The sequence below is a fragment of the Xiphophorus hellerii genome, chromosome 11, assembly GCF_003331165.1.
Source record: "Xiphophorus hellerii strain 12219 chromosome 11, Xiphophorus_hellerii-4.1, whole genome shotgun sequence".
NCBI lineage: Eukaryota > Metazoa > Chordata > Actinopteri > Cyprinodontiformes > Poeciliidae > Xiphophorus > Xiphophorus hellerii.
This window is the reverse complement of record NC_045682.1, coordinates 26,927,299-26,943,966: the sequence shown is the minus strand read 5'-3', so window position 1 is coordinate 26,943,966 and position 16,668 is coordinate 26,927,299. Positions and strand designations below refer to the sequence as shown.

Sequence of the window (16,668 nt, the reverse complement as noted above, 5' to 3'; positions counted from 1 at the left end):
TTATTTTTTGCCATTGGCTACATGGAGTTTCTCTGACTATCACGCTTTCCTCCCACACTGTGACAAGATATATTTTAAGTTAATTAACAATTGTAAGTTGACTGTGTAAAATGTGCTGTTGTTTTTTTTCCTTCCAATGACCTTCTGATGGACTTGGCAAACACGCCTCTGGCCAAAACCACCCAAACTGTCAGTTCCACAAACTCACCAGCTATGAGTGGGCAAAATTGATTTCTGTGTCCTGAGTTTAAAATTAAACACTAAACAGACATTTGGTCTGGGCTGTAGTGAAAATAAAACTCTTGTCCTCAGTTTTCTCCTTTTTTTTTTCTATCTTCCGAAAATCTTTGGAATTGTTTTGACAATCTTTAGAAATTAACAAAAAATATGGCTTAGTGTAATGTTTCCTGCTCATTTAATTGTACTAATCAGGACTTTCTTTCTTTTTTCTTAATGTGCTTTTGTGAGTCCCTTTACTTCAATAGGAATGACCTATTCATATGAATTAAAGCATTTTTACCGTGTTTTGAGCTCCATACATCTGCCAGTACTGATAATTTTTGTAAAATATTGCTGAATTAGCATTTACACGAAAATGTCCAAATTTGTACTAAAGCATAAAGATGGAACTCCAATAAGGCTGTTTTAAACTGCTTTGTTGCAGAAATGTGCTATACAGATGCACTTGATTGATCTTCAAGATGGTCATTCAGGCTAAAATATCAAGATTTATTTTTTTAAATATCAGAGGTGCCCACTCAAGTCTCTTTGGAAAATACTGAACCTTAAACATTAAAAATCACATGGAAAATCGACATGATCAGGAGTTGGTAATTCAACAATCAGTCTTGAACCGTTTTGGTGTTTCATTGCTGGAACCATGGATTATGCTCTCTATCAGAAATCTCTCAAGTAGGATGCCTGACCAACAGTTTGTGCTGTTGGTGTCAAAACTAATTTGGAAGCTGCATGTTGGATGTACTCAGATTGTCTTTATTTGATATTCAAAGCAGAAACTGAGTGAGTGTTTCATGCAGTCGTGCTGCATGTGTTCTTCCCCTTAGTTTTGTTGCTCCTGAGTGCCTGCACTTTAAACAGGCACAGCTTGTTTCACTCTGAACCCTCAGGAGCAGAGTAAAAAGCCTGGTATGGAACTAGTCTCAGTGCCACAGGGCCACATGGGACAGCTTGTGTGTTGCAGGTATTGGTTACTTTGCTGGCAGCTGGTGTGCTGCAGTTTACTGCGGCCTCGGCTTGTTTGTCCCCTTGGTGCAGGGTGAGTTTGGGGACCTATTCATGAAGGGTTGAATGTTGCTTTGGAGAGCTGGTTGTGGTCCTTTTTTTTGGGGGGGTTGTTCTAACTTATGGTTAAGCTGTGGGGTTAACCCTGCGTGGCAGGAACCACTGTTATCTAGGAAGATCTAACGTCATTACACCAATAGGTACCATCAATGTTTATCCATCGATTGAGGATTTTATGTAAGGCTTGTCACTGTTGGTGGGAACAATTTCCATAGTTACAGAAGGTTTGCCTACAGAAGCCCTTTTTAAACTTTTGTAGTAATTATCTTAACTTAATGTTATTTGTGGCAGATCAAATGAGAAAAATAAAATTACACAAACATACTTTGCCTTCAAAGAAAGGGTTGAAGTGTGCAGTAACACAATGTAAAACATAGTAAGATACATGCAAATGTAAAATAAGGAAAAACACATAATAGTAGCCATTGGCATCAATGGATACATTTCTTGCCATTTTTAAATCTGTGATTCTTTCTAAAACTCAGGCTTGGACTTTAGCAAGTAGAGCAGAGGTTCATTTTTCATTCATTTCTATGACCTAATCCCTACCCTAACCATAACCACTACATGCCTAATCATAATCTAAACTCAATACATACTTTAGTCCTAAACCTAACCCTATCCCAAAACAGCACTTCTTATGGGGCCTGGGCTTTGGGCCCCATAAGGAGCAGTGGGTCCTCAAAACATAGTATTTGTTAGAAAAATGGGCCTTACAAGACCAGAAATTCTGAAACACACACACAAGCAAATGTGTGCATAAATTGGTGCTAGCTGACAGTATCTTCTCTCTAATCAGAACTTAATTACTGTGCTAGCAGCGTCACATTAACATATATTTCTCCCAATTAACTAGGGACACTCACTCAGGGAAGGAGAGGAAGTGACAAAGAAATCAGACATTTCTTGAAGTCTAATGAGCCAAGAAATGAATTGACAAAGCACATGTGAAGCTTTAATCTGTCAGCCTTATTCTGCCTCACTAACAGAAATGGATCAGGTCAGCTTTACAAATTTGGTGGGATAGACAATGGCAAACAAAAATAGATACTAATTATATTTATTAGATTAATCTGTTTTTGATTTGGTCTGATCATATAGCCAATTCAAATCAGAATCGGGCTAAAAAAACTAAAAGCAATGAGCCAGAGTCTAAGGCCCAAAGGAGAATTAAGGAACCTTTTAACATTCAACATCAAATCCATCTTTGTATAAATATGTTAGAAAGATTTGAACCAACCAATACAGAAATCACAAGATTCTTTGAATGTTTGACTTCCCAGGAAGCAAGAGTACAATGACTACATAATGGATAATGCAAGGTACTAATGACAAACAGTTCAAAGCTTTCAGGTAATATACCGTGTCTGCATTTGTGCCCAATATGGCACAAATTCAGGACCTGCACATAGACGGGGAATGAGCTTATGTTGTGAATGCTGAAGGTATTATAATGTGAAAAGTTAATTTTCCAAAAGTCAAATGTCATGCTGGCCAAAACCAGACTGTTTGGAAATGTAAGGTTAGAAGGCAGTTGATGATTAGCAGACAAGTAAGACATAAAATGATAATGAACAAAAATTATTTCCAACTGGACACAAGGAATGTGATCCTCTACATTACCCAGAAAGTGAACATCTTTTAACTATGCAACATGCTGTGAAAAGGTATTTGCTCCCAGATGGTTGTCATGCAGCATATCCCAAGAGCGTTTGAGCTTAAGGTCACATACTGATGGCCGGTTCCTCCTGGAGCAGAATTCACTTCAGAGTTGAGTCCTAATCTGACAGTGCTGTAGTGCAATAAATATATATGTTTTGACAAATATGATTCATTTAAGAGGGGAAAACATTTCAAAATAGCATGCTCACAAAATAACAGCTAGTCTCATCACAAAAATATTGATTGAAATTCTGCAATATTTGTCACGTTTTGTATTCCAGTTACACATCATCTGTGATTCATGCGTTACAACAGTAGTCGTATATGATATCATTGGCTGGACAAACACTGCTCTCCTCTGTCAGTGTAATGTGAAACTAAAGCCACAGGGTGATGACAAAAATGCAGAGCTGTGGGTAAAGGATGAAAAGAAACATTTTGTATTAGGCTCTCATGTCTTTGTTGGAATGCCAGGCCTGCCTACAGTTCTGTGTCATGACTCATGTCTTGCTATCCAGAGACACTAAAGCTCTATTCCTACACACAGTGGTATTGTTTCAAAACTTAGCCTTAGACTGCTTGCTTTAAAGTCTAAGCTAATTTGGATAAATTTTTGTTCCCTGCGTTTTTTAATTGGCTTCTAAAATTGAAACCCTATTTCTATAAACATCACATATGAGGACACATTTTCTTTCTATGTCTGAAGTTAAATCAAACATAACTTCTCTTGTTTTAGGTTCAGAATTACTAGAATAATTTCTAAATGCCAGAAAACTTAGCCAGAACATTTTCAGAGATTTCTTTTTTTTTTTTTTTATTCAGAAGTTTGGTCGGTGTCATGGATAACTGTCTTTTAAACTGTATGACCTGGGTCAAACCTTCTGGGTCTCCTTCCATAAGATTTTCACAAAACCTTGCTAGAGTTCTGACCCATTCCTCCAGACTGAACTAGCCTAATGCAGTAACGTTTGCAGGCTGCCACCACTCACAATGTCTTCATAGGATTGAGATGAGGCCTTTGTGATGGCCAGTTCTGGATTGGCCATCGCTGCTCCACGGGCCGCGTCCGCTTTACAGCGGACTTACAGCATCTGGCTTTTCCTGGTCCAAAATTATGATGCATGTCTCACTTCAACTATGTAAAAGGCAGATAAAATTTGACATGACCTTTTAGACTGCAGACTTTTTGAAAAAAAAAAAAAGAATCCAAATTAGAATCACATACAGAAGTGGCACAGAAAAGGAAAAGATCGGAATTGGGTTGTTCTGACTGAGGTGAAAGGCTGGATGTAGATCACATGTCACATTAAAAAGTGGGTTTGGGTTGCATTTGCCTGCTATGTGAATGTAGCTGAAGTAAATGCTGCTGGACCCAAACAACATCATCTCTATTTTTATAAGCTAGATACACATAAATGTAACCCATGGCCATACTAGAGCAGCACAGAGCCATAAATTCATAATAAATAATCACTCACATTCAGAACTTTATACAATATTTATTAACAATGTAGTAAATTCCATTGTTTTTATAATAAAGACAAAAAATGACTTTTTACAGGGCATATCTTCAAAAAGGGAAGAGCTCTTGGTTTCAGGGCAGAGGGTGTCGAGAAGGTGAATGGGGGCTGAAGCAGTTTGGCAGGAGGTCCAGGGTAGCAGGAGGCTAAGGCTTCTTCTGTGAGTGTGTGCAAACATACACCATTTCTGAGATGTGTCATGCAGGCGTTTACAGTATCGCCCTTTTATGCTCCAGAGGACATAACTCTGCAAAAACCTTCCAATTCCAAAATCTTTTAGCTAATGCACAACAAAAAAAATAAGTGAACTTCAAGCCATTTGTGATCTTGTAGTTGTGAATTTTGCACAATTATGAAAGGATTTGATTCTAATAAATATCCTAACATTTTCTGCCCAATAGGGCAATGCAATCTTTCTCAATATTATAAATATGAAAATTTGATTATTTTTTTACATAGAATATAGAAGTATAAAAATATATGAAACAAAATAACAAAAAATCAGTGTGAGTTACACACATATATTTTTACCATTGTGCTTTAAAACACATGTACCTGGAAAACATTCACTCCTAGCACGCTCACATTTAAATACACCACATCAAACCATGTACAGTAGTATTCTGATTATTACAAAGCTCTAACTATAGCTGAGGTGGACTTAGTATGTAAAAGACACTTCAAAATATGTTACAATGGCTAGATTTTGTGTTTAGTGGAACAAAGGTACAATTCTGCTTAAGCTAACTGTGTATAATGAACACAGAAAGTAACAAAACATCAGAAACAAAATCACAAAGCCCCTCTCTCTTCAGAACAACAAATAAATTTATTAAACAAATCTTTATATGGTCAGTAACAGATGGCTGCTATTTTGTTGGCTTTTTAGGGCAACATTAGAAAGGCCAGCACAAAATAATAATAATAATAAAACAAAACTCATTTGCTAGTTACGTTTTGAACAGGTTTTCTATTGCTTCTTTTTGCATATGCTGTCTGTAAGGAGTTGGTGTTTGCTGTTGAAAAGTGAAATGTGCTTTGTGTGGGATGGCAACTCATTTAATTTTGACCTAGAATTCAGTTTTCTAGGTTTTGGTTGTTTAGGGGCAACAGAAGATGGGGCTCCTCCAGGGCAAGAACTGCGACTGGTATTAGTTGAAATTGTGTTTTTTGAAAGCTGAATTGTGGCCTGATGAAGAGTATCAGTTAAAATCTTGTTTTAGTAAATCATGTGCTGTAGAACTTGCTTTACTTTTGCTGATGGTCAGTAAATCCATGGTGCAAAAGCATGAGCTACATTCATGAATACAACTTTACACTTTGGTTAAAAACAACGTGGACTTTCATAAGCAAAGTAGAAGTGACTCCACAGCTGACTATTTACATTGTTTCACATCACCCTCTGTTTTTGCTTTACATAGCAGAAGAAACAAAACTGAAAATGTTGCTTTTATTTCCTAATTTTGTGTATGTACAGCAATATGTTCCAAATCAAGACTAGTGATCTTTCCTGATATATACACTGTTGTAGTTTTTCTTAGTAATTTTCTTCTGATTGCATTGTTTATGTCTTTCTACATTGTTCACTTACATCTTCCACACTTGGAATTAGTGCAAAAAAATATCTTCCCTCAGTTCTTCATGTTCATTTACGTTTTAATAATTTTTTCATTCATTTAAAGCTATTTTTATATCAATTTCTATCTCTTTGTGTATTCATTTTGAAGTTGAACCACTTATTTTCAGTTTCTCTTGTTGTTTTTGTTTTAATTTTCTGTTTTTGTTTAGGCCACTTTTGTCATAACCTGGCCATTTCCTTCTTGCACAATTCCGCTTGACTCTAATCTTTCCTTTCTTAAGCTGTCAGTGCTCCATCTGGGCTTTCTCTTATTGGATCCTCTGGTAGAATTTCAAATGGGCCAATCAGTAAACATAAGGAGAAGTTGTGAATGATGTCAATTTAAAAAAAAATATTGATTTTCTGACGTGACATATTTTGGTGACATAGCTTTTGTGAAAAAGGGTAATCTGACACGTGGGCATCAGAATAAGGCTGTTTTTTTTCATAGGAAGTGGCATGTTTTGTGTTCAGCTGTGCGTTCTGGCTTGGTGTTGGGGAGAAGGGAACATTGGAAACTGCACTCTGGCTCAGTTGTTTGTTACAAATAGTGTTTTTGTTAGGTGACAACTAGCATGTGGCAATGTGGTAAAGAGAAACCAATGCACAAACATTTACTGATCATGAGTGGAAGAAGGAATGTGAGCAGCAATAGTATGGTTGAATTGTGAGAGTTAACTTGAGTGGAGAGCACTAAAAATAACTTGGTTTTCTGAAATCAATGGTCTTAGCTCCTGTGATCCTTCTGAGTTCTTCTGACTGGGCATGCTGAGATCACAAAAAGCCTGATGCACAAGTTAAAGTACGTAAACTTGATCGTATGGCACATGGTAGAATGCTCTGCATGGCGCATCCCTTAGCATTGCACAAGATATTCGTAAGAACGAGTTTTGAGGACCGCACTGTATACGCCACTTTCTATGTCAAAGCAGCCTAACTAACCTGATTAAAACGGAACGGAGATCTCAATGTTCCACCTGAATTGTTGCTGATTTTTTTACTTTTGGTAGTTTTTATCACAAGTTGCCTTTTACCATTGTGGTGAATTACAGGCACACTGAGTGTAAAACAGAGACCTTTCAAATACATGTAGGGTGCTGGTTTGTTAAGTAATGAAGGTACTGCACTGAACAAATACCTTTTTAATTCTTCACTTTATGAACCTAAGTTGGAATTGAAGACTTCGCCGTCACAGCTCTTGTTTTGGATGACTATTGTGATATGCATTGATGTCTGAGTTTGGCATTATGTTTTCACATAATTCTCAATTTTAAACTTGGTGGATATAGCTTCATAAAATACAATCCCCAAAAACACCTGGGGGAAAAAACCCATTATAAATCCCTGACATTAAAGGTATTCAGGTATTCACAACTACTCCATATTCTAGAGTAACATGTTAATGCCAATACAATGAAGCTTTGAACAAATTTTTTTAACTTGATAGTTTGTCACAAATTTAATGTCGTTTAGATCTCAAGAGTTCATAATTTATAAATCTTAGAGCTGAAGTTATGCACAAAGTACTTAAGATCTAAGTATAAGTATATTTTGCAAGCAATTTAATTCCTAATAAATTTTGACAACAAAAATAAAGTAATGATAATTAAGTTTGTCTCAAGACGAGGCCCAAAAGCACCAAGTGCAAGGAGTGTGGTTAAGCCTCTTGGCTTGTAAACAATCTAAAATAAAAGCATACTTGTAACTGTGCACTCCAAATCTTAGAATCATAGTGTGTGTGATAAACTTGTTTAATTACAATGAGCCTTTTCCTGATTTGGAAAAATTATTAAATCTACAACAATCAGAAAAAATGTTTGCATAAGCTAATAATCAGTAAACCTATACAAAGCTATTGAAGTAGTGCCATAAAAAAGGAAATGTAAAATGTTGTACTCTTATATTCTTTTTTTTTAATGAACCATGGGGCCTTTTTTATTTAAGTATGTGCTTTTAACAAAAAAAAAAGGTAATCAGGAACAGAATTGTGATATGTTTTTTTTGCCATTCCTGTTCTCCAGTCTGTCTGGATTTTGATACATTGAACCAAACTAAAGTTTTGAATGGTTTAATCGTAGTAGTTATATCCTATTTTTTATTTGTTTAAATCGACAAGCATATTAAGGACATTTGTACACATTGTTGATATTATTTGTAAATTTACAGAAGAGGATGATAAGCTGACAAAGATGTCAGGAAAATACAGTTTTGTAGTGCTATCAATTTATTACATTAGAAAAAGTTTTAAAAATCACAATGTTATAAAAATGTTAACTTTATATCATACAATATATTTTCATTCTTTAGCATTTTTACAGTTTTTTTTTCAGCAAGTTCATGCAATTAGATCAGTGATAGTGATAGCCTATAGTCTTTGACATGATTATTGTGAGATAACCCTGTAGACTTTAAGTTAGTTTCATCATTTTTAAGCAGTCTCAGTGAAAGTAAACATTTTTGAAATTGTTTTTTTATAAGTTTATGTCTAGCATTGTTGATGATGTGTACTTCAAATCAAAATTGACTTAGTGGTTAAAAACAAACAGATTGAGAGATTTTAAGATATTCAATAAAAAGAAAACACTTAACAGTATAAACAAATGTTCAGGAACAGGCACCTTATAAGTATGTAATCTCTTTTCCATAAGGTTTTCGTGTGTTAGCCAGCAAAGATTGTGCTTTCAGAAATCATGGATCCAGTCCTGAATACGGCAATTCCATCTAGCTTTACAAGAGAACATAAATATGAAGTCACTCAAATACAAACGTTAAATTCTTATTTACCTTTGATGTGCTTGATTTCACTCATGTCCTGTTTCTCTTTAATTTACATAGTAGAGCCAGTAAACAATGTTAAAGAAGGAAAATACAGTTGGGAAGATCATTCGTGACCATTTGTCGATAGAGTTTACATCAGTCAAGTCCGGGATGGTGATTTTTAACTGAGAGGCCCGCCTCCGAAGTCTGCTTTTCTTTTGAGTCATGTGGCGCTCCAGTGCATTTCGCCCAAAGTTGTGCCTTGTCAGCCCTGATTTGCGATATTGCAGATTTGAGCTGTCATATGTTAACATGGTATTTCGCGGGTCATTGAGACCCAGAGCCAGCTCTGTAACACCCATGTCATTCTTGATATCCAGAGTGCCCAAGAGGATGTTTTCATGTGTATCCATCTGTCAACAGAAGAGTTGCAAATATATCACTGAACAGTAAAAAAAAATCTATTATGTAAATGAAAATGTAAATTTCAATACCTTTTCACTTTCCTGTGTTGGTATTATTTACTCAGTAAGTTAACAAACTGCATAAGGTTCAGATGTACATAATGTTATATATGAATACACTTTGTATTGGGGTGGGCATGTTAGTCAATATTGTGTATGCTATAAATGTATAGAAACAGATTTTGCAGTACCTTGTTTTTTTGATCTCCAAGCCCAATTGCTGCGTCATCCATGAAGATTGGCTCCCACATTGAATCGTGACCAGCAAGGTCTCTTTGTTTCATTCTTGCGTACAGAGTATCATCTCTGCCAACCACGTTTCCCACCAGCCACTGCAGACAAGTAGCAAAGAAAACTTTAAGAAAACATGAGGAAACTTAATGATAGTGGAACATTTGTGGGAAAAAAACAAAAAAAACAATTGATTTGGTATGAAACTATGTCCTACATTTTTTAAAATTATGTAAGCACTGTGTTTTCAGTGCCACACTTAACTCCAAAAAAAGGGTACACTACATGGTTTCACTTGACTGGAACAGCTCATATTTCCTTAAGAGATAATAATAGACAATTATAGCAATTACCATCTTAGCTCACTGTGCAAACAGGTCCAAATCAAATCAGCCATAGAAGCAAACTTGGTTCATATTATGTTCAAATCAATCCACTTACCACAAATTAATCTTTTACAATTTTTTTTAATTCATGTGAGGAGGTAATGTGTAACCTTAAACTGGACACCAGAACAGATGATGTGTTACAGGAAATACACCTCACACCGCATGTGAAGCTTTGAGAGGGAAGTGTCGGGGTTTGTCAGGATGTGTCACAGAGTGTATAAAGAAAACATGAAGACATCTTTATAGAAAAAATAAAGCTGAAATTGATCTGGACACTGCAACATGCCAAATACATAAAACACATCAATAAATCTTAGTAAGCTTTTACCTTATTTTGATCCATCCTCATCTTTTCATTGTTTGCTGTTGCTGTCTTCTCAGCAGCCTTTTTCTGACGCTGAGGACCCTGGCCAAAGAAGATGTAGTTCACCAGAGCATACTCCAGCAGAGCCAGGAAGACAAACACAAAGCAGCCCATGAGGTACATGTCTATGGCCTTGACATAAGGAATTTTGGGAAGGGTTTCTCTCAGGTGGGTGTTAATGGTTGTCATGGTGAGCACCGTGGTAATACCTGGTAAAGAAGAATAATTTCACAGCATGAAGGACATAAGCTAGCACTAAATCACTACATAAAACTACCCATGAGAAGAACAACAGAAATATACAACTCTTTGTAAGATTAAACCAACTCACTCACTCAAATGTGTCCTATGGACACCAAAGAGGGTAACAATTTCTGATTCATTAAAGCTGCCAACATCAATAACACGCTAGGCATTTTAATACTCTTTGAGCGACAAGATACAGCTCTCAAACCTGAAGTAGTGCAGCCATTTTAAATTTATGTCAACTTTAATTGTGTTTACTTGTCAAGAGCTTCTAGTGTTTGATAAGCCAACTTTTATATATAGCCATTTCTTTGAATATTCTCATTTTTAGTGTCCTGATTTACAATAGTGTTAGTATTCAGTAAACACAGTTGCATAATCTGACAGTTTTTTTTTAGATCCAACCTTTGATAAAGTACATAGTGGCTGAAATGTTTCCCTAATTTACACTTGACATTTTCACTTCATGTAGGTACGTTTAATTTGTAATAAATAACTTCATGTTTCCTTAGAATATAAATATTATGGGATACAGGAGGAAGTTTCTCTTGATCCCTCTTAAAAGATGGAAAACTACAAGAGAAATTGCCATTGAAATAAAGCAGATGAGTGTTGATCTTTCTAAGTCAATGGATGCAAAAAAGGTAGCTAGTTACCTTAACCTACCCATATCTGGTGTAAGAGCAATCAGTGAAAAGTTTAGCACAATTACAACTTTGACAAACAAGGTTGGAGAAGTGTCCACAATTACCTTGCATCTACATAAAGTAAGCAGGATGGTAAGAGGCTCATTGAAATCTTGGAAACAATGATGTTTTTACACACATCTTTACCAGGGCTGCTAATCATTGTGGAGTGTGCTTTGTAAATAACATTAGAAGCCTAATCCTGAAGCTTAGCTTTACTTTTCCAGAGCAAACAGAAACATAGGTTTAGAGCACATAAAACACCATGAAATCCTCTCAAAGACAACAGCTTTTAAAAAACAAACAAAAATAAGCTAATTTCTATTTAGTCACAGAAAACATGTTTTTTTTTTTGTTTTTTTTTACTATACCACTGTCACAACATTGACCTGTGTTTAAAAAGGATTGAAGCAATGTCTCACACAGTTTTTGTAAAGGCTTAACAACACTAACAAAGGATTTTTGGACACAGCAACCATGTGATTCAGCTTTTACATGTCCACTTTAATGCCCCTAAATCAGGTCAGAGTTAAGTGGTTCCTAAATCCAGTGTGGAAAAGAGCATGACTGAATATTTCCCACCACTGTTGACCTGCCTCCATTACAGAGCATTACCTTTTGTTTTTGTTTTTTTGTTTTTTCATCCCACGCATGCCTTCCCACAGGATCACTAAATGCGGCACAGTCTTCAATCAGTGAAATTGCCCTGTAGGCTAAACTGGGGATTGAGGCTGAAGCTAGCTTGATGGAGTTTTGTGATTAAAAAAAAAATGAAGCTTCTGATTAATGCAAAATCTGAAACAATCTGAAAAGCCTATGCTGGTTTTACAAACCAGAGGAGGAGTTAAAGATGTAAGGATACTTAAAGTTGCTGAATTTACTGCAAATGTGAATATCGGAGTTCCTAAAAGTCCATCTGATATGATGGATACTACAGAAAAATATTTGCCATCATAAATTTGTGCTTCATAACATGCAACAATTAGGAAGCTTAACACAAGCTAATGTTAATCAAACATTCACTGTTTGTGCTCACCTAGAGCCACCCTGGCTGCAGAGGCATCGTAGTTGATCCAGAAAGAGACCCAGGACAGAATGGTGATAAGTATAGAAGGCATGTATGTTTGCAAGATGAAATATCCAATATTCCTCTTTAGCTTGAAACTCAGGGAAAGACGTGGATAAGAACCTGGTCAGATGAGAAAAGAGGGAAATGATTAAAAAAAAAAAAATTCTGAATACTATAACATGTAATTTTCATTTCTAAATTCTTTAGCTTGGAACGACTCTTTTCATGCTAACTGCAGAAGCAAGCAGTTTCTCATTCTCTAAACAAACCATGTGACATAGTAATTTAAAGAATCACATCACATGGGATGACAATGCCAGAATTTGTCAGGGTCAGATCCTGAAAAATTGGTTCAATGAGCATCGGCCATCATTTGGTCTGTATCAAGTGTTACAACACATTGTATGCGTTTATTTAAACAGTGCCACAGATAAAAGTGTGCACAGTTCATGAACGTTGTATGAAAATGTACAGTCACCCAAGCATACTTTTGACCTGCCGTGAAAATGTGACAGTAATGGAAACTTTTTTTAAGAAACAATAAAAAACTACAAATAACCAAAAGTCACTTCACTAGGCTGAAAGAGCGTGACTCCATTAAGTATCAAGCTCTGGCGGTTCTGTGGTGGTGCCGGGGTTAAGCACGACCCACATGTGGAGGCCTTAGTCCTCCATGCTGTTGTCGCAGGTTCGATTCCCAGCCTGGTGACCTTTGCCACATGTCTTCCCCCATCTCTTTATACCCACTTACCTGTCAATTCACTCTTAAATAAAGGCCACTACAGCCAATAAAACCTAAAAAAAAGTAACAAGCTCAATGTTTACTTTTTTATGATTTTAATCTTTTATTGTTTAAATCTGAGTGATGAAATTGAACCACATTTAGCCTCACACATTAATACAACACATTTTTAAAAATTATTGGAAAACTCAGTCACATGTAAATAGTACATTTGCTCGGTTTTTGTCACATGTAGATATAAAATTTGTCCAGTATGGAAGTCATTCATTCCTGAGGCCCCAGATGTATTTTGATGGTCTACATTGTTCATTCTGCACTTACAGAAAGGTTATTAAAAGGCTTTCAGAAATTGAAAATTCTGTATACAAAACAAACTTTCAGTCTCTGCATTCTTTTAATGTCACTACATAGTTACACAGTGCAATATCTATACCTCTACTCTATATTCAAAAAACTCATTGTCCTCAGTAAATGCTAAACTGCAAAGCAAATTCATAAATATGCTAAAAGTGGAAGATGAATTATTGTATCTGATTTTTGTGTGTGTGTTTTCCATCAATGCTAAATAAATATGTTGTGTTTTTCTTTATTTCCCACCATGTTGATGCAGCCAGAGGTATGTTGCATTGGCATGACTATTTCAATCCCAGACATTACTGCAAGCTTCTTATCAAGATTGTAGCTAATAGCATAAACATTTACTTTTATGTTGGTTTATAATGTGATGTACGCACATGGAAATTACCTGTGGAGAAGACAACATTCTTGGAGATAAGTTTATGATCCACAATGGAGAACTGGGGCAGTTCAATCTTGTCCACCCCTGTCACAGCGTTATTTCCTCCTCGCCAGTAGAATTCAATGTCATCAGTGGTGTAACCATCTGGTACAGAGGACAAACATCGACAAATGTTTTCATAAATATGACCTACCTTTTACCTGTGCAGGTATTTAAATGACTAAAACGTGAGCAACTTTTAACATTTTTAATTATGTTAAGAGGACAATATTTGGTAATGGGGCCACTGAAATTAGAGATATTGCTGAATGAATAAGACAATGTTAGCTATTTCAGTTTCAGTGAAGGGAGTAAGAGTCATAAATTGAATAAAACTGATTTATTTATCTTATTAGGAGCAAGTAATAACTTTGTATCAGGTATAAAAAAAAATGAATTAAAATAAGTTTCATATGGTAGAAAAATATCAGTTGTTCATGAAGAAATGATACATAGTGCATTATATGACCTATAAGAATTTGCTCAGTGCATCTGAACAGTTAGAATAACAATACCAATACTAAGTGCTACCTTGTGAAGAGTCTTATAAACTGTTTATATTATTGCATTTACCAATATTTATGCAATTTTTGTGAAGTCAGTGTTTGTCACTTTGGCAAAGTAGGTGATTTTAATGTCACACTACCATGCGCAGTCATAATTACCTAATTTAGTCTGTTGTTGTAATACATAGAAAGAGCTGGATAGAATTTTAGAAAGTGCTTTGTCATATCAAGATAGCATTCTGGGTTTAAAGCTGATGTTTAAGCACTTTATATGATTAATCTTTAATTAGTAATTGCGTGATCGTTATTCTTTAAGGTTCTAGTACTGATGGGGGTCCAGTGGATTTGTTTTTAACTACAGCAGCAGTTGTACTTATTTGTCTATGAATAACTACAAAGATTTATTTTATTAATTCAATGTTGTTTCCTCACCCTTTCCCTTATAAATAGTTTAATACAAAAGTCATTAATAGAAGCCAAACAAAATGGTCCATAATTTGAAAGAAGTCAAATAGACACATTAAGTCCGTCTGTTGTTGCATGGGTAAAACATTTGCACAGAGCAAAATAAATAAAATTGTTCATGATAACGTCAAATGGAATAAAAATATGATACTAAAGCTATTTAACTGGGACTCTACCCAATCTGACTCCAGGCTCTTTTGTTTTTCAGAGTTATGAAATAATGTCACAGTTGATTTGTTTCAATAAGAAAAAAGGATTTTGGAGGAAAATAAAAAAAAGAAAAGATTTTGATCTGCCTTAGGGTTAACAATATTAAATAAAGCTTTTGCTATTATTTTTATTAACAACAAACAAAAAAAAATACTTTTTTTTTTTTATTGAAAGGGCTGGCACGTGATGTTGCACTGGGGCAGGGAAGTCCTGTATGCAAACGGCTCTTTCTACATGCATTTCTGGGAAAATGACTGCTAAAGTTAATTAGTTACTCTGGAGACAACTATTCTTAGTTAACTACCTCAGTTAGCTAAGGTTAACTAATTAACTTTGTTAAATAACACTAGCTCCACTGCACACCTACATGGACAAATTAGTATAAACACAAAAATAGATGCAGTTTTTTTTAAACTAAAATTGTGGGCTTCACTAGAGCTGTTATCTCAAAACTTTGAAATACCTCTCCTCAGAGAGATGACTGTCTCACAAAGTATTATCCATGTAAGTTGTACATAATCTCATCACATTAGTTAGATGTGTGGTTATAATCCCAGTTTTCATATTTTACCAAAGGACAATGCTTCAAAAACATAAAGCAATTCAACAACCTTCTCCTCATCCTCTGCAGTGAGCGAGGATGACCCAATTCACTCCCAAATGTTCCTCAAATGAATTTCATTAAGTTCAAAGTGACTGTAATGTCATTCCTAGTCTAGTAATTAAAAATGATTTTGCAGTATGCTGCAAACTGCTCATCATTGTGTCTGAACACGGAGGAATCATTCGGTGGTAGGAAAAAATAAATAAGCCATGTAACCTGAGTGTGAAAACCATTAACACCCCACAGGATGTCTGCAGTTTCTAGAAATAGTTTGAGCTCAACCAGCAGATGTGAAATAGAAAGGAAAGATGAATCCATCTATATGATGTGGATTGCTGGAGCAGATAATATGGCTGCTATTTTGAAGAAATGCTGTTACAAAATATTAGTTTCTCTGTAAGTTTACAGAATCTAAAAGAGAAATGAACAGCCATGTTCTTTTACCTCCTCTCTCCATGTTGTTTCTGTTGTAGCATGTATGAGAGCAAACACTGAGTCCGGAAGGTTTGTCTTTGTTTTGCTCTTTGTGTTTTTCAGCCACTGAAAAAACATTTTAACCTGCTAATCAGTAGGAAACATATTTCTGTGTAATATCCATATAAAAGGCTCTTAGACACAAAATTCTGCTTCTGAATGTGTTGAATATACTGGATTATGTTAACCCTATTCATATCCGACTGCTGGTATAATTTGTCTTTAATGTGTTTCCCATTTACTTTTCTCTGATTCAATTCAATAACTACAGTCATACTCAAACTGCATCATTGAGTAAATGTATATGACATTCCCACAACTTGGATATCCAAACTTCCTCAGCATGTGGAAATAAATTTCTAGAAACACAACAGTTATTGCTGGAGTCCAAGCTGTTTTCTTGTCAACAACAAAAGATTGTTGAATATTAATGCCGAAGAACACAAGCATTTTGTAATTTGAATAGAAAAATAAATTAGTTATACAGATAAATTTCTGATCATGAAAAACAGTAACGGTAAGAACAACGTTGCTGGGAATGTATGTGACCAGTTACTATCAGGTTGAAATAAATTAAAAAG

The 16,668-nt window shown here is 35.4% G+C and overlaps 1 protein-coding gene across 1 annotated transcript in view; it reads right to left on the bottom strand.

The window, feature by feature from the left end:
• Positions 1 to 4,443: 4,443 nt before the first annotated feature.
• The window catches only part of gabrb2b (gamma-aminobutyric acid type A receptor subunit beta2b), a 41,979-nt gene continuing 29,754 nt past the window's right edge, over positions 4,444 to 16,668 (bottom strand). The window contains exons 6-10 of the mRNA XM_032576548.1: positions 13,796 to 13,933; positions 12,276 to 12,428; positions 10,272 to 10,516; positions 9,515 to 9,655; positions 4,444 to 9,272 (exon numbers count right to left, since the gene is read on the bottom strand). Coding sequence (XP_032432439.1) covers positions 8,925 to 9,272; positions 9,515 to 9,655; positions 10,272 to 10,516; positions 12,276 to 12,428; positions 13,796 to 13,933 — 1,025 coding nt within the window. The 3' untranslated portion in view covers positions 4,444 to 8,924. The remainder of the gene's footprint in view (positions 9,273 to 9,514; positions 9,656 to 10,271; positions 10,517 to 12,275; positions 12,429 to 13,795; positions 13,934 to 16,668) is intronic.